General features: G+C 42.7%; 1 protein-coding gene across 1 annotated transcript in view; it reads right to left on the bottom strand.

The window, feature by feature from the left end:
- CFAP61 (cilia and flagella associated protein 61) overlaps positions 1-18,750 on the bottom strand; it is a 313,628-nt gene that overhangs the window by 56,703 nt on the left and 238,175 nt on the right. The window contains exons 23-25 of the mRNA XM_063659455.1: positions 14,698-15,025; positions 13,247-13,338; positions 3,360-3,565 (exon numbers count right to left, since the gene is read on the bottom strand). Coding sequence (XP_063515525.1) covers positions 3,360-3,565; positions 13,247-13,338; positions 14,698-15,025 — 626 coding nt within the window. The remainder of the gene's footprint in view (positions 1-3,359; positions 3,566-13,246; positions 13,339-14,697; positions 15,026-18,750) is intronic.

Genomic DNA, 18,750 nt, shown 5'->3' with positions numbered 1-18,750 from the left:
CCAGTTTGTTTATAAATAACTTCTGTGAATTAATAATGAGAAGACATCCCCGCTCTGTGGACAAATATCATGAATTGGCATTTCACAGAAACTATCACAAACGGCCCATGAACAAATGAAAAGTCAGTTAACTGCATCATTAAGTGGGGAAAAACACATTAAAGCCCTAGGAGGATACCTTTTGTATGCCACTAGACTGGCCAAATTTAAAAGTCTAACAGTACCAAGGCTTGGCAGGTCTGTGGAGCAAGAGGAGCTCTCTCATTCACTGCTGGGGGAAATTTAAATAAATACGACAGTCATGTGTCACTTAACAACGGTAATAGGTCCTGAGAAACACATTGTTGGCAACCATCCTAGAGTTCACTTACGCAGACCTGGATGGTCTAGTCTATTACTACACACCTGGCCCATATACCCCTGTTACTCCTACGTTACCAACTTGTACAGGTTTCTATACTGAACACTGTAGGCAATTGTAACTCCACAGTAAGTGTTTGTGTATCTAAACATAGAAGAGGTACAGTAAAAATATGGCATAAAAGATTTAAAAAGGGTATACCTGTATAGGGTACTTACCGTGAATGGAGCTTACAGGACTGGAAGTTGCTCTAGGGCAGTTAGTGAGCTAGTGGTGAGTGAGTGCGAAGGCCTCGGACATTATCATGCAATACTGAAGATATTATAAACAGTACCCTTAGTCTACACTAAATTTATAGAAACATGTTTCTCAATCTTTATTATTCTTTAATAAGTTGACCTGTGCTTACTCTTTTTACCTTATAATCTTATTTTGTTTCAACTTTTTGACTCTTTTGTAATAATAACATTTAGCTTAAAACACAAGCACAAGGCCAGGCACGGTGGCTCATGCCTGTAATCCCAGCATTTTGGGAGGCCGAGGCGGCTGGATCACCTGAGGTTAGGAATTCGAGACCAGCCTGGCCAACATGGTGAAACCCCGTCTCTACTAAAAATGCAAAAATAAGCTGGGCATGGTAGCACATGCCTGTAATCCCACCTACTTGGGAAGCTAAGGTAGGAGAATTGCTTGAACCCGGGAGGCGGAGGCTTCAGTGAGCCGAGATCACGCCACTGTACTCTAGCCTGGGCAACAGAGTGAGACTCCATCTCAAAAAAAAAAAAAAAAAAAGAACCCCATAAGCACATTGTATAGCTATACACAACTATTTATCTATGTCCTTATTTATAAATTATTTTATTTTATTTTTTACTGTTTAAACTTTTTGTTAAAAACCAAGGCACAAACACACACATTAGCCTAGGCCTGCTGGGTCAGGATCATCAATATCACTGTCTTCCACCTCTGCATCTTGTCCCACTGGAAGGGCTTCAGGGGCAATAACACACATGGAGCTGCCATATCCTGTGATAATAATGCCTTCTGAACACCCCCGAAGGACCTATCTGAGACTGTTTTAGAGTTAACTTTTTTTTCATAAGTAGAAGGCATACACTCAAAAATAATGATAAAATGTATAGTATAGCAAATACATAAGACAGTAACATGGTCATTTATTATCATCAGCAAGTGTTCTGCACTGGACATAACTGTGTGCTATACTTTTATACCAACTGGGCAGTACAGTAGGTTTGTTGACCCAGCATCACCACAAACACGTGAGTCATGTGTTGTGCTAGGTGACAGGAATGTGGCCCTTGGAGATGGAAATTTTTCAGCTTCATTAATATCTTATGGGACTCCGATTATATGTGTGACCCATTGTTGACTGGAATGTCTTTATGTGGCACGTGACCATACTTGGGAAACATTTGGGCATCAACTAGTGAAGTTGAAGACATGCACGTCCTGTGACCCAGCGGTTCTAGGGCTAGGATATCTTAGAGAGATTCTGCACATGAAGTACGTCCACAGTGTTCACAACGTCCGATTGTAATGGCCCTGAACTGGAACCAGTGTAAATACAGTCAACAGGAAAAGCCAGGACTGAATCATGACCATTATATGATGGAACACCACACAGCAGGGAGAACAAATGAACCACAGCTACGGACATCATCCTAGATGGTTCTCACAAACACTATGCTAAACAGAATGCTCGCTTTTTTTGGTAAGCCATAAACCTGAGTCAGAAGTAGGCAAGGCAAATTAATATATTATTTAGGAAATCACATGTGTCTAAGTACACATCTTTAAAACAAGGATTGACAAACTATGACTGGGGGCAAATCCAGCCCAATGCCCATTTTGGTGAATGAAGCTTTCTTGGGATGCAGCTGTGTCCTTTTGTTTACACATCATCTATGGCTTCTTTCTCACTGCAAGGGCCGGGGTAAGTACTTGCAACTGAGGCTATATCTGCCCCTTATAGAAGAAGTTCACTGATCCTTGCTTTATAGGCAACAGAATGACAAACTCAAACTTCAGGAAAGTGGCTACCTCCAAGAAGATGGGGGAGGGCTGTGATCAGAGAGGGACTTCCTGACTGCTAAGGTAGGGAATTATTTCTTAACATATGCAGTGGGCCCATAGATTTCCAGTACTTTTAAGTGTCCATACATATTTCACATACTTTTTTGTTTGTATGATGCATTCTACAATTTAAAAAAATTTTTAAGAGGCAAGAGAGATTGATGACAATCTTGGCAGTTGCTTCTGTGGGCGTCGAGAACACTGGAACTGCATGGTTTTCATTCCACATCTGTCTCTGGTGCTGGCTCTGCATCACCTTGCTTTGTGAATAGGGAAAGTCTCCTAACTTTGCTAAGCAGCAAGCTACATCCAGAAGTAGCTTTCCACTTGGAAATTCTATGCTTTCCTAACGGATAGGATGAAGCATGTCTTAAGAGTTTGAAAAGACAAAGGTTTCAAGTCTAACTGACCTGTCAGTGTGGGAATTCCCTTACCAATACGTGGACAAATGGCCACCCTGGGCCTGCCTGAACACATGCCATGAGGGGGAAGGCTGGGGTCACAAACACCCTGTCCCATGATCGTGGAGTCCCATCAGGATCAGACCCTTCCTCATGCTGTTCCCAAATTGACCTCCTACATTTCTGACCACTGCTCTTAGCAGCCCCGTGTGGAAAGAGACTTGAATATCATCTCCTCCAAGCCTGTCCATGGTAAGCTTGGTTGTACCTGGGGTCCAGGCCCTGGTATGGTCATGGGGGCCATGTGTGGACACATCCCGTGACTCTCTGCTCCCCAGCCTACATTAGCGTCAGGTGTTCTTCATTAGAACAAAATCTCTGCCACTCAGCTTCTCTCCGGGATTCCCGTTGTGCTCTCGGGTGCATCATAACACATGTCCCTCATTCACGAGACATTATACATATTTGTATTTCCCTGTAGTCAAATGCAATGTCCAACTTACCTATAGAGATCTGTGATCAGGTTTTCATCATACCGAGCACACAGGTTGTTGAGGAGTTGCTCGTGCTGGCCAAACAAGCGGATGTAGTTGGAGGCGGGGAAGGGCTCCCTAGAAAGGCACGTGATGGTTTCCACCATTTTATACTCGTTAATATGAATTCGGAAGTAAGTCCCATTTTTCGCACTACCGGTTACTATTTCTAAACCCTGGAGGAGGGATGTGGACCAGAAAAACAACATTAGAAACATTTCTGGATTTTGGGAACTTTATCATAGCAATTTATTTTTCAAATATAACAGACAGGTTATATCTTATCTCTCTTTGCAAATAACACTAATAGATATTGACTAAACTTGGCAGAAGGTAACAGTGTGTCAGAAACCACATACTTGGACTCAATGACTACAAGGATATTTAAAACCGTGATTGCCTTGTTCTGTGTTTCTAAACTAGTTGTTAGGTTACAGCCAATCCTTTATTATTAATACTGCACACCCAGCTAATAAGCGGAACTGGGTTTATTCTCTCCTCTGAGGTGTTTTAACACTGTTAAATTTCTTTGCTTTCACAGCATCGTTTTGAGAAAAACCTCCTAGTCAAAACTGATCAGAAATAATTTCAGTTATTTTCAAGATTACTTGAACAAAAGAAAGAAGTAAAAGGCCATGCCTGATGGCAGGGATTGGGCAGGGTCAGTCATTTGAAAAGGTCTGTTCCCAGGAAGAAGGTTCAAGGCTATGGGAAATGCACATACACATTCTGCAGGTGGCTTTCTAGTTTATAAATTGTTAAAAGTGTGGATTTGTGACTTTCTGCCCTGTAGAAACCACCTCCAATTGCCACATGAGCCCAAGTGACAAGGGTAGATACTGCCCCAATTCCAGGCCACAATGACTTTTTCTATTTCAGCCGCAGATGGCTCCCCACTGGCTCAGGCAGTGGGCAGCTTCTGTGGACAAACACGAGTTTTGTGGGGGGCGACTGAACCTTCACTTTGGCCTTAGACTCTGACCTTAGTACACAGCAATGCTCAATAAATGTTCTTTGAGTGCATATAGATTTAAGCTTCTCTTCTGAACTTGAATGTGGCATTTAGAAATCCAAGGCAATTTGAACTGCCTGGATCCCAAACATTTACTTAGTCCTGGACATCACCTGGGGATTTTGTCTAAACAAAAGGACACACGGTTTAACTTTAACATCAATACAGGCAACTGGTGGGTGTTGGGGTATCACATGGCAAAGCCCTGGGGGGACTCAGCCAACCGTAAACGTACAAGGTGAGATATAAAGGAGGCACGACAGGTGAGTCCTGGGCCACCCCCAGGTGCGTGTGTGAGAGACTGGGCATTTGGGGGTGAGGGAGGAGCAAGTGTGATTGGGGGATGGTGCTTCAAGGGAGATGGAAATGGTCCTTTGTTTATAGAAATGGATGGATAGACGGGAAATCTACCACCACAACAAAGTGCTTAAAAAAATCTAAACTTATTAAGATGTTATCTAAAAAACAATGGCCCGCCCACTATGGGGGGCAACGTATTCAAAAAAGTTAGTGTTAAAATATATTTCATAACAGGGAGATATAGTTACAGTATATTTTATGCTTTAGAAGTAGTTTACAAAAATGCACAGTATCATTTCATTTGTTTTGTATCAACATTTTCACAAAATGTTAATGGTCACTTTCTGTGAAGAAAGTGAAGAAAGTGAAGAAGAAAAGTGAAGAAAGTGAAGAAAGTGGTCACTTTCTGTGAAGAAAGGAAGGAAAGAGGGAGGGAAGGAAGGAAGGGATAAAGGAAGGAAAAAAAGGAAGAAGGGAAGGAAGGAATGAAGGAAGGAGGGAGGGAGGAAGAAAGGAAAGAAAGAAGGAAAGGAGGGAAGGGAGGGAGGAAGAAAAGAAAGAAGGAAGGAAAGGAGGGAAGGAAGGGAGGGAAGAAGAAAGGAAAGAAGGAAGGAAAGGAAGGAAGGAAGGGAAGGAAGGGAGGAAGGAAGGAAGGGAGGGAGGAAGAAAGGAAGGAAGGAAGGATGGAGGGAAGGAAGGAAGGATGGAGGGAAGGAAGGAAGGGAAGGAAGGAAGGAGGGAGGGAAGGAGGAAGGGAAGGAAGGAAGGGAGGGAGGAAGGGAAGGAAGAAAGGAGGGAGGGAAGGAGGAAGAAAGGAAAGAAGGGAGGGAGGGAAGGACGGAGGAAAGGAGGAGGGAAGGAGGAAGGAAGGAAGTAAAGAAGGGAGGGAGGGAGGAAGGGGAGGGAGGGAGGAAGGGAAGGAAGGAGGAAGGGAGGTAGGGAGGGAGGGAAGAAGGGAAGGAAGGAGGAAGGGAGGTAGGGAGGGAGGGAGGAAGGGAAGGCAGGAAGGCAGGAAGGCAGGAAAGAAGGAAGGAAGGAAGGAGGGAGGGAAGGAGAAAGGGAAGGAAGGAAGGAAAGGAGGGAGGAAGGGAAGGAAGGAAGGAGGGAGGGAAGGAGGAAGAAAAGAAAGAAGGGAGGGAGGGAAGGAGGGAGGGAGGGAAGGAGGAAGGGAGGGAGGGAAGGACAGAGGAAAGGAGGAGGGAAGGAGGAAGGAAGGAAGTAAAGAAGGGAGGGAGGGAGGAAGGGAAGGAAGGAAGGAGGGAGGGAGGTAGGGAGGGAGGAAGGGAAGGCGGGAAGGCAGGAAGGCAGGAAGGAAGGAAGGAAGGAAGCAGGGAAGCATGCAGGTGTCAGTGTGGAAGGGCGGGCTCCTCTGGAGAAGAGTTTGGAAAAAGCCAGGACTGAGCCTCTGGCTGCAGGGGCCTGGTCTCCTCTGCTCATCCCTTGCCCTCAGCTCCTGCCACAGGCACCTCTCTAGGCCTGGATGCCCCATGGGCTTTGCTCATTCCCGTGTGTTTCCTCAAGTCCTGACTTCGCGGTCTGAGCAATGACTCACACCATTGCATGGGGTGCGGGTGGGGGCGCATGATCTCACAGAATAACCCCTGGTGTCAACTTTACCTGATGGCCCAGGATATTCAGCAGTATTTCAGAATTAGAATATATGTAGATATATAGACAGTGAAGAATGTGACCGCCATGTGTATCTCTAAATTAAACACAAGACTTGAAAGACCATTTGAGTTTGGAAACAGCAGCTTTAGGTTTGCCTTCTGAACCCAGGGGTACATGTCGCCGTCACAGTAAGAGATGATTGTTGAAAAAGTTGGAAAACTGCAGGTGAGTTCTGAGGAGGGGCGGCTCCTGCACCACGGCAGTAAGGCGGGCGTCTGGGAGAGGAGGCACGACAGACTCTGGCACAGTTTTATCTGCCAGGCTTCCCCAGGACTCCTCCTCCTCCTTTTAGGTTTCATTTTTGGAAGTGATTAAAAAAGGGAGCCCAGGTGTCAAGGGAGCACACTTTGAAATCCACCCATGTGGTTAACAAATCTTGACTTTGCCAAGAGTCTCGCTAAATCCCCCACCTTCAGCTTACAAGGACTTCTTTGTGTTTAGGAGGGCTGACTTGGATTCCACGTACGTGGCCGAGGCTGTCACTTAGTTGGCGGTGACTTGTCAAGTCCTTGAGGAGCCCGGCAGGCTGCAGTCTGAGAGCAGTGAGAGTCTGAGCGTTTTGTGGCCTTAAACGTCATCCTGTTCCTTGAGAGTCTATCATCAGCATCATTTTTAATGATTTTTTTGTTATGGACTTGTTGCATTTTTTGGTATTATTTTTAAATGTAAAGACTGCATTATCATATTTTGGCCTCCTCCGTAAGTTTTGTGCGCATAATCCTAGCATACAGTGCCTTACAGAAATGAGGGCTTAGAGTCCAGAAGCAGCTACACTAGAGAAAGTGATGAGGAGGTTGTACTGACGGCTGATCTTAACTTTGGAAGGAACAGTGTCCATTTGAAGGAGATTTGGCACCACATTAGCATCACTGGAGGGGTCCATCTGGGAACTGAGAGTGCATCAAAATATGTTGTATTCATGTTAAATACAATTCACTCATACAAGGGTTTCTCAGACACAAATTACCCTTGTAGTGCAGGCCATTCCTATTCACAGTCGTTGACAGAACAGGATAACCCAGTGAAGCCCAGAACTCTTGCTGCAACTGCTCATAGAAAGCTGCTCCACTAAGTGATGCCGTAGGGCACCTCCCAGCCCTGCCCACGTGGTGCGGGGTTCTGGGGTCAGGATGATTATTTCACAACCTTCCGGTTTGGTAGGGTATGTCTGGCGTCTTTCCCTATTTTAAGTATATGAGCAAATTGTTTAAAAATTTGGATATTAAATTTAAGATTTTGATGGAGTCCCTGATTCTGATATGGTTTTTCTTCTTCTTTTTTTCCCTGAATACAATTATCCTTTTGAGGTCCTTTATGATTTTGACAAAGGTTGGAAAATGGTTCTGGAATTCATGCCAAATGGAAGACACAGGATTCATCAGACTTGGTGTTCAAGAAATCAAGTTCCCAGCTCTCACGATGAACACACAATTTTAAATTTGATGGTATCCAAGGCAGAATTTGTTGTGACAAATTTCTTTCTTCCGTGGTATATACGCCAACAAAGCATGTGGACTGGAATCTGTAAATTAGTTTATTATGTAGACGACTTGGGTTCCCCTTTCTTCCTTTTGTCGGGTTACCTCTCAAAGAGCTCATGAATTACTACAGTATCTTCCGACTTAAATATTCCAATTAGTGAGCACTATAAAAGTCTGATAAGATTTGTCTGTGCTATATCTAGTGTATGAATAGTAATTCAATTTCTCTGGTGAAATATTGTTCAATGGGCTCCATTCTTGATCAACTGGCTATATTTAGGTGACTGCCTGACCATTTTGGCAACAATTTCACTTAATCAAATTAATTCCAACCCCAAAAGATTGCCATGGAGCCATCCTACATTTTTTTTTCTTGGATAATAAAATGGAAAAAAAAATCTGTTTAGATCTTCTGTACTAATTAAAAAGGAGGCCCACCTGGCAAAATGGTTAATTAAAGTCAGGGGTCCTGTTCACATACTGTCATAGCACCAGCCAAAGAATCTATTTAAGTTGCACTCTTATTAAAACTCTCATTATCTAAAAACCCCTTTTGGCTCCTCCTCTGACTTTATTTAGAGAGAGTCGATGGCTCATAAATAAACGATGCCGCATGTAGGAAATCATGCACTGTCCTTGAAGAATCTGGTTCTGGCTGAAACCAAGTCCAATATGTTCTAGCTCTTGTGCATATTAGACTCGAGTTATTTATCTGTGATGATCAAAGTGCTTAGCCTGTGAATACTCTGGGCTTTATCCTATTTACCTCATGCCCCACCTCACTGGTGGCAGATTGCACTTTCTAAAGATGGCCACGACAGTCTCCCTATCCCACACACTGTCCTGCAATATGACCTTGACACTCTCTGCCTTGAGAGATGGATTCTCTATCCCCCACCCCTTGAATCTCGGTGGTTGCTGTGACTGCTCCAACAGAGAGAGTGGAAGAAGTGATGCTGTGTGACTTTTGATGGTGGGTCATAAAAGGCAATGCATAGGATTGACTTGGTGATGCGGGCTCTTTTTTGGTTCCATATGAACTTTAAAGTAGTTTTTTCCAATTCTGTGAAGAAAGTCATTGGTAACTTGATGGGGATGGCATTGAATCTGTAAATTACCTTGGGAAGGATGGCCATTTTCATGATATTGATTCTTCCTACCCATGAGCATGGAATGTTCTTCCATTTGTTTGTATCCTCTTTTATTTCCTTGAGCAGTGGTTTGTAGTTCTCCTTGAAGAGGTCCTTCACATCCCTTGTAAGTTGGATTCCTAGGTATTTTATTCTCTTTGAAGCAATTGTGAATGGGAGTTCACTCATGATTTGGCTCTCTGTTTGTGTTATTGATGTATAAGAATGCTTGTGATTTTTGTACATTGATTTTGTATCCTGAGACTTTGCTGAAGTTGCTTATCAGCTTAAGGAGATTTTGGGCTGAGACAATGGCAACCTACAAAATAGGAGAAAATTTTCGCAACCTACTCATCTGACAAAGGGCTAATATCCAGAATCTACAATGAACTCCAACAAATTTACAAGAAAAAAACAAACAACCCCATCAAAAAGTGGGCGAAGGACATGAACAGACACTTCTCAAAAGAAGACATTTATGCAGCCAAAAAACACATGAAAAAATGCTCACCATCACTGGCCATCAGAGAAACGCAAATCAAAACCACAATGAGATACCATCTCACACCAGTTAGAACGGCAATCATTAAAAAGTCAGGAAACAACAGGTGCTGGAGAGGATGCGGAGAAATAGGAACACTTTTACACTGTTGGTGGGACTGTAAACTAGTTCAACCCTTATGGAAGTCAGTGTGGCGATTCCTCAGGGATCTAGAACTAGAAATTCCATTCGACCCAGCCATCCCATTACTGGGTATATACCCAAAGGACTATAAATCATGCTGCTATAAAGACACATGCACACATATGTTTATTGCGGCATTATTCACAATAGCAAAGACTTGGAACCAACCCAAATGTCCAATAATGATAGACTGGATTAAGAAAATGTGGCACATATACACCATGGAATACTATGCAGCCATAAAAAATGATGAGTTCATGTCCTTTGTAGGGACATGGATGAAATTGGAAATCATCATTCTCAGTAAACTATCGCAAGAACAAAAAACCAAACACCGCATATTCTCACTCATAGGTGGGAATTGAACAATGAGAACACATGGTCACAGGAAGGGGAACATCACACTTCGGGGACTGTTGTGGGGTGGGGGGACGGGGGAGGGATAGCATTGGGAGATATACCTAATGCTAGATGACGAGTTGGTGGGTGCAGCGCACCAGCATGGCACATGTATACATATGTAACTTACCTGCATGTTGCGCACATGTACCATAGAGCCTAAAGTATAATAATAATAATAATAATAAAAAGAAAAAAAAAAAAGGCAATGCAGCTTCCAGCTTGCTAGTAACAACACTTGCACTTGGAGCCCAGAGCCACCGCGTGAGCAGTCTGGCTACTCTGAAGCCACCATACTGTGAGGAAGCCCAGGCACTTGAGGACAGCCCAGGTGGGGAGGCTGTGGTGAACACTTCCGGTCCTTGAGTCATCCCAGCCCAGCTGAGTAACAAACTTTCGGATTTAGTAAATGAGCCTTCAGATGATCTGGACCATTGATCTAACCCTCTAGTCTTCCCATCTAAGGCTGTGAATAGTGTGGAGTAGAGACAAGCTGTGCCCACTGTGCCCTGTCCAAATTCCTGACTCACAGGATCTGTGAGCAGGATCAAATGGCTGTTTTATGCCACTAAGTGTTTTTTATACAGCAATAGAAACTGGAACACTATGATGATCTTGTGGTTTCCTTTATTATAAGAAAATTTTGCATCAGACCATGTGTACAGGGCAACTAAAAGAATCTGAGAAAGGGCTAAGAGAAATAAGTTTTAAACATACAGCATCTACCCTTTTCCTGGAAGAACTGGGTTTCATTATTTATCTGGAATAATGCTAGAAATACCATTTGACCCAGCAATCCCATTACTGGGTATACATCCAAAGGATTATAAATCATGCTGCTATAAAGACACATGCACATGTATGTTTACTGCGGCACTATTCACGATAGCAAAGACTTGGAACCAAGCCAAATGTCCAACAATGATAGACTGGATTAAGAAAATGTGGCACACATACACCATGGAATACTAGGCAGCCATAAAAAAGGATGAGTTCATGTCCTTTGTAGGGACATGGATGAAGCTAGAAACCATCATTCTCAGCAAACTACTGCAAGGACAAAAAACCAAACACCACATGTTCTCACTCATAGGTGGGAATTGAACAATGAGAACACATGGACACAGGAAGGGGAACATTACACACCCAGGCCTGTTGTGGGGTGGTGGGAGGGGGGAGGGATAGCATTAGGAGATATACCTAATGTTAAATGATGAGTTAATGGGTGCAGCACACCAACATGGCACATGTATACATATGTAACTAACCTGCACGTTGTGCACATGTACCCTAAAACTTAAAGTATAATAAAAAAAAAACAAAACAGCCATCTTCACCACTTACTGGCTACCTGTTTTGTTCCAGACAATGTTACTTTATGTATGCTCCCCAGCAATCCCAGAAATGCAGGTGTTGAAGAACTTGTTCAAGGTCCATGGGAAGGAAATGGAATAGGATTGAGATTTCCTGAAGGGTGAAGAGCCTGTAGCCTGTGCCATTTGAGTAGGCCCCCATTTAAGGAATTTTCCAAGAGCTTCTACTTACATCTCATTGGCCAGAACCTGCCACATGGCTGACCCTATCCTTGAGGAAATCTGGGAAATGTGTTTATTTTAGGTTGGTCATATTGTTTACCCTCAAGAATATTCAAGAGAAGAAAATGGGAATGGAAGTTAAGTAGACAGCTTCCAATCTGCCTCACTGACTAAAAATCAAACGTGACATATCCAAAAGGAAGCCCCCAGATGACAACACACACCGGGCTGGGACCATGGGTCAGAGAATCTTATTAGAGGAGCTCTTCAACTGACCAACCACCTGTGTCCTTTAAACAGGGGAATTCCGAACTGCACAGCTTCTGCTTTTCCTGGAGGGGAGAACAGTGGGGTCTCCATGGCCATTCCAGATGCTAAGCAATCTACCTGCTCCATTGGCATGAAAGTGGATATTTCAGTTATCTATCGATGCATCACAGGTTACCTCAAAACATAGAGGCTTAATGTCCTTCAGTAGGTGAATGGATAAAAAAACCAATACATCCAGACAACAGAGGATCATTCAGTGCCAAAAAGAAACGAGCTATCAAGCCATGAAGAGATATAAAGGAAGCTTAAATGGATATTACTAAGTGAAAGAAGCCAACCCGAAAAGACGATAGGCTGTATGATTCCAACTATATCACATTCTGGAAAAGGCAAAGTGACCGAGACAGTAAAAAGATCAGTAGTTGCTAGGCCTTAGGACAGAGGGAGGGACAAACAGGCAGTGCACAGAGGGCTCTTAGGGCAGTGAAGCTGCTCTGTCTGATCCTGTAATGGTGGATATGTGTCATTATACATTTGTCCAAACCCACAGAATGTACAAAACCAAGAGTGAACCCTAATGTCAACTATGGGCTTTGGTTGATAAAAATGTGACAGTGTAGGTTTATTAATTGTAAGAAATATATCACTGGTGGGGGATGTTGATAGTGGGGGAGGCTATATGTCTGTTGAAGGGTTGGGATTACATGGGAAATCTTTGTACCTCTGCTCAATTTTGTTATGAAACCAAAACAGCTCTAAAACATAAAGTCTACTGAAAAAAAGTAATGGCATAAAACAATAATAAATTTTTATTATCTCACGGTCTTTAGGAGTCAGAAGCTGAAAGTGGCTTAGCTAGGGAGTTCTGGCTCCAGGTCTTTCATAAGTTTTCAGTCAAGATGTTGGCTGGGGCTGCAGTCACCTGAAGGCGTGAATGAGGCTGGAGGATCCACTTCTAAGGTGGCACGCTCATCTGCCTGGCAAACTGATCATGACTGGTGCAGGAATCCTCAATTCCTTGCCACATGGACCTCTCTAAATGGGTCCCTACAGCATGGCAGCAAGTCATCTAGAAGTGTGCAAGCTGGAAGCTGTCGTATCTTTCTTGACCTGACCTGACCTTGGAAGTCACACAGTCATTTCCCCAATATCCTGTTGGCTACACAGGTCAGCCCTACTCAGTGTGGGAGGGGCCACACAAGGGCATGAAGACCAAGGTGCAAGAGTCACTGAGGGCCATCTTGGGGGACGATTACTCCAGTGGGCTTCTGATGTGTGAACCAACACATTAAAGACTCCAAGTAAAGAATTTCATCCTCTTATAAACAAAGTTTTGTATTTGAAAGTAAAATGAAATTCAGAAATAATACTTACATAATTAGGCTGTACCATTTGTACCTCCAAGGGAGTTGGAATGGCAGGCTTGGCAATATGCAGATAATGGTAAGACCCAGGAAGAATGCCCCCTAGAAGAGATGGCAAGTTTTCCATTTAAAATTAATTGTTAATGAGGTAAGCAACAGAGCTCATATTTTCATCACCGGACAAACAGTTGCCTGCAGTGGTGTATGCTCCCCAAACTTTCACACTAAAGTACCACTAACAGCAAGGAACTCCCTGGGGTGGTTGACATTTACTTAACCAAATTGATGTGAATGTGATATGATATCCCATAATGTAGCCACCATTGCTCCAGGATGTGCCAAGCCAATCTTGTGTATCCTGTGATTATCCGTAGCTCCCCGCCCTCTAACCTGTATCTGCCAAAACCAGATTAAGACCTTTAGAAGCCTTAAATGTTGCAAATAGCATTCCTATTCCTCATCACTTCTCCAAAATGTAGCCAAAATATTTAAAAATTGAATTTAATTAGGACAATCAACAAAGTTCTTTGTTCAATGTTTTAGAAACTGTCAGTATCGAATTCTTAATATTTTGGCTTGTTCCTGAGGTCTGGGCCTGTGCCAGCTCTGGCTTCTGACAGCCCTCCCTTCTCTTGCCTGCCCATGGCCACCACCTTTCCTCAGGTCTCACCCAGAGTGAGAAGCAGAGCAAGACCTTGTGGGGCTGCCTAGTTAGGAAGAGGAAGACAAGGATGGAATGTGGGGCTTTCGTCTCTGTAATCTGACATTCCATTGACTGGACTGGGCTTCATGGATACCCTGGGGGTCTAGGTATAGCTTTGTGGATTCATCCATAAACCTCCAGGAAGCGAACACGTAATTTTGTAAATATGTGCATTTTTCTGGTAAAAGGTCCATAACATTCAGAAACACCATTTTCAAAGGTATTTCTCATACTCTGAAGGAACCCTGCATTACTCATGAAATCATCTCCTCCTTAGGGGCCAAAAAGGTTTATGGGATAAAAGTGCAGTACTTTACAGCTGCAAATGGTTACGCTTATCCATCCCCAGAGCAGGCTGAGGCCTGGCTGCCTGGAAGGGTCTCCCTATCTCTGAACTTATAGTGAGAATGGAAGTTTTGGGTAAGATGTCAGGGCAAACCATCACTTTCCAGCTGTGAGACATCCAGACAAGTTAATAATCATTCCCTTGTCTGTTTTCTTATCTGTAAAATGGGAACACCATTTAGGATGTGGTCCATAATAAATGCTCAAATGCAAAGAACCATAATAACAATAATTCCAGGTTTGTAATAAATGCTTCAGAAATTAGATAGACCCTTTCTCTGTCTCTGTGGTAACCCATTGAGGTAAGGAGGAGACTTTTCCCCAAGCCTAAGAGAAACCTGGAAGGCTGGCCTGACTACTGACCCATACCTAATCTGTGGCTTCATCAAGGAGAAGGAAGCCTACTCGTATACCTTGAATCTTGGCTCCCTTGTACATGGGGATGAGCCGGTCAAGATCAGCTGGTGGCTTGGTCACAGGCTCAAGGGTTGGATCAAAGAGATGTAGCATTGCTGCTGCCAGCTGAAAGCCAATTTCTTTGGAACTGAAGTTGCTGTGAGTCCACTCATTTGAGTAGTATCTATTGGAGAATTTGGTGAGGGAGCCTGCAGCTCTGATGGCTATGTCATTGGTGTGGAAATTGGTATCAATCACAAGTCGACTGTCATACACAAGACATGCATCATTGAGGGCTTTAAACGTTTCATAATCCACATTCTTCTCACAGAAGCTGAAGAACATCTACGAAGTGAACAATTACAGCAATATTCAGTTATCACTCTTCGTTTTACCTTCCCAAAAGTGTGACTAGTCTCCAGGGCATTTTATTATTTGGGGCACAAAAATACATATGCTAAAAGTTTGCTATCATGTTGTTTGTGTGTGTATGAGAGACTGATTGTCTTGGGTATGAAGAACACATTAAGATCCCCAAATGTCACTCTTACTCACTCAATTCACTCATCCAGTGGAGAGAAGGATGCCAGGTGATGAAATATCTCCCACAAGTGTGAGTGGTTTTCTGAAGAAGAGGGTTTACATTTGTACAGACCCTGCCTTCCCCTCATGTGCCTACATTTTGAACAGCTCTAGCTCAGCCTCCATCCTCTTCCCCTTCCTGTGTCTGACACTTGGGTCTCTGCAGGTTCCTTCTTGGGTTGACCTCATCCAGTCTTCAGTTTTCAGACTGCCCATTGCTAGCTTTTAAAACTCAGTAAGCTTGTCCCTATATGATGCTGCAGAGAAGATGGGTGCTTCATCAGTCTCTGTATCTACTAGGTCTGGGTTCCTGCCTTGTTGCTTCCTGCTCTCATATGACACAGAGTCATTCAAGAAATACTGATGGCATACCTACCATATGCCAGGCACTGTGTGAGGATCCCGTTTATGCAGAGGGGCCACCAACCCCTTTGCATGCTCCTTAGAAATTATTTGTATGCCCTCTCCATTCTGTGCTCAAATTTCAATGCTTTCTCATGCTCATCTGGACATCGTCTTCCACACTGATGTGGAAAGTCACTGAAGCAGTGCAAGTTAGTTGTTTTTGTCTTTAGTTGTTGGACCAACTGAAACAAGCTCAATTGATTTTATCTTTCCCTAAAATAGTCTGCTACCTTATTAAAAGCATGCTAAAAGATGAACATAAGACATGGGTCCCAACCATACTGATGGTCATCTCCCCACTTCCATCACATTCCTGCTTTACCCCCCTCAACTGTTTCATTCTGTATAGACATCAGCTGTCCTTGGGCAAGAGGTAGCCAGCCCCTTCAGTATTTCTGCCCCACACCCATGAATGGTTCAGGGACCTTTCTGATCCTGTGGTAGCCACTAGTCATGCATGGCTATAAATATTTACATCTAAATTAATTTAAATTAAATACAATGAAAAATTCGGTTCCTCAGTTGCAATGGCCCATTTCAAGTGCTCAGTTAGCTATAGGTGGCTAGTGGCTGCCATATTGGGCAGTGCAGATACAGTCTATTTCCATCTTGAAGAAGGTTCTATTGGACAGTGGGACTCAGATCCATCATCTCTATGATGTCCTTGGTCCTCCCTCAGGGAGACACACTCTGTGCCCTTGTCCTGTCTTTATTCACTTAGTTGTCTAATCCTATCCCAGGATGCTTCTTTCTTTCAAGTCTTTTCCTTTTTTTTCTGTCTTATAACTCTTACCCAGTGGCCACAGGAAAATATATTTCTCTGAGTCTCTCTCTGATTCTGAATCTTTCTGTCTCCCTACACTCCTTTTTTGCTTTCTCATTCTCTTTCCCAATCTCTATAAAAATAGATTTCCTACCCAGATAAATATATAGAAAGATATCTGATTTGAATTTAAATTATAAATAAAAACAGTGCCATCAATCTCTTGAGCCCTTGAAAATGTTTAGAAGTCTCCTTCAGCATCCTCACAGTAGTTCTTCTACCTACCCAATTTTCTTTTTCTAATTAAGCCTACTTTTTGTTAAGTAGTACATTAAATATACTAGTTCTTGTTTTTCTGGGTTTTAAAGATGACCAGTATTGCAGTAATGTTTACTTATACACTTTTGGTGTAGGCATTCACAATTTTGGCTACATTTGGGGTTTCATAGGAGTTTGTAGACTGAACTGAAAACCGAATAAGCAAATCCAACATTGTTAATAAGAACATGTGTTACAAGTTACAGACCTTGCAAATACAACCTATGTGCTTCTGTAACGCCAACGGAACACTACATATTGGGTACAAATAGGAAGTGGTAATGGCTGGCCACACTGATGTTCTGAGTACATATTTCAAGACTACTTATACTGATAATTCTGATTAAGGACAGCAAAACTCCTTGGTTAGCTACGGAGAAGGGTGAGAGTCAGTAGTCTGATAAACTTCATTCATTCATGCATTCAGACAAACACTTCTTGTGCCAGGCACTGCGCAAGGTCTCCAGAACATCTTGGTGAAAAACATAAGAATGGAGCTCATGATCTAACTGGAGAGATGAATGCCAACAAGATGGGAAAGTCTGCCTTGAGAGCCAGTGTCACTGCAGCCTAACCTGGCTGGAGGCTGGACCACCTGCTAAGTAAGAGCCCAGGAGGCACCACTATCAGGCAGGATGTGGAGAGGCTTTGATGTGGGGACAAAACATCAATTTCAAGAGAGTTCTGCTTCTGCCTTGGTGGTATAACCTCCTGAGATGAATCCTCCCACTGATGATAACTATAAACTCTGATATAAGAGGATTCTTACTAGTATTTAAAAGTTTGGGTAGCTTGTGTATTACAGTGAAAACTTGGAGAAATGACCAGCATGGGGATCATTTCCTTATTTTAGAGGTTTTTTAAAAGTTTGATTTTTAAATTACCTTTTCTCTCCATTTCCACATACAGATATTCAATTTAGAGTCTTTTTTTTTTAGACAGGATCTCACTTTGTCACCCAGGTTGGAGGGCAGTGGCAAGATCTCGGCTCACTGCAGCCTTGACCTCCTGGGTTCAAGAGATCCTTCTGCCTCAGCCCCCCATGTAGCTGGAACTACAGCTGCTTGCCACCATACCCAGCTAATTTTTTGGTATTTTTTGTAGAGACAGCCTTCACCATGTTGCCCAGGCTGGTCTTGAATTCCTGAGCTCAAGCCATCCAATCACCTTGGCCTCCCAAAGTGCTAGGATTATAGGCGTGAGCCACTGTGTCTGGCCTCAATTTAGAGGCTTTTTTAAAAAGAGTGAGCTGCAGTCATCTTATGCCCTAATAGAAAACAGAGATGATAGAGGAAAGAGTCTTTGAACTTGAGGCTATATCAATAGAAACTGTCCAATTTGAAGAATAGTGAGAAAGAGAAAAAAGAGACAAACAAATAAACAGAGCCTTAGAGCCCCAGGGAACAATATAAAAAACTCTTAACAGATATGTAATTGGAATCCCAGGAAGAGAAGAGAGAAGAATGGGGTAAGAAAGAATGGCCAATAACTTGTTAAAATTTAGTGAAAATCATAAATTTATGGATTTGAGAAGTTCAGTGAACCCCAAACAAGACAAATTAAAAAAAAAAGAAAAACCATACTTAGAGACATAATAAACACAGAATACCCACAGCATCCAATTGCTAAAAACCAAGGATAAAAAGCAAACCTTGAAAGCAGCCAGTGGAAAATGACATATAGAGGAATGTTTTAAATGATTGTAGATTTTTAAATAAAAATGCATGGATGTCGGAAGATGGTGGAAAAGCATCTTCAAAGTGCTGGGAAAAAATAACCTGTAAGCCCAGAATTCTATATTCAGTGAAAATAAACGTTAAGAATGAAAGCAACATATATTTTCAGATGGAGCAAAACTAGAGAATTACTTTTTAGCAGACGTACAGTACAACAAATGCTCTGAAGCTCGTTTAGGCTGGAGGGAGACTTGGATATTCAAAAAGGAAGCTAGAACAAGAAAATTAGTAAATATCTGGGTATCTATAAAAGACTATTCTTTTTA

Source organism: Pongo pygmaeus, chromosome 21, assembly GCF_028885625.2.
Source record: "Pongo pygmaeus isolate AG05252 chromosome 21, NHGRI_mPonPyg2-v2.0_pri, whole genome shotgun sequence".
In the NCBI taxonomy this organism is placed as follows: domain Eukaryota; kingdom Metazoa; phylum Chordata; class Mammalia; order Primates; family Hominidae; genus Pongo; species Pongo pygmaeus.
This window is presented reverse-complemented; position numbering and strand designations above follow the sequence as displayed.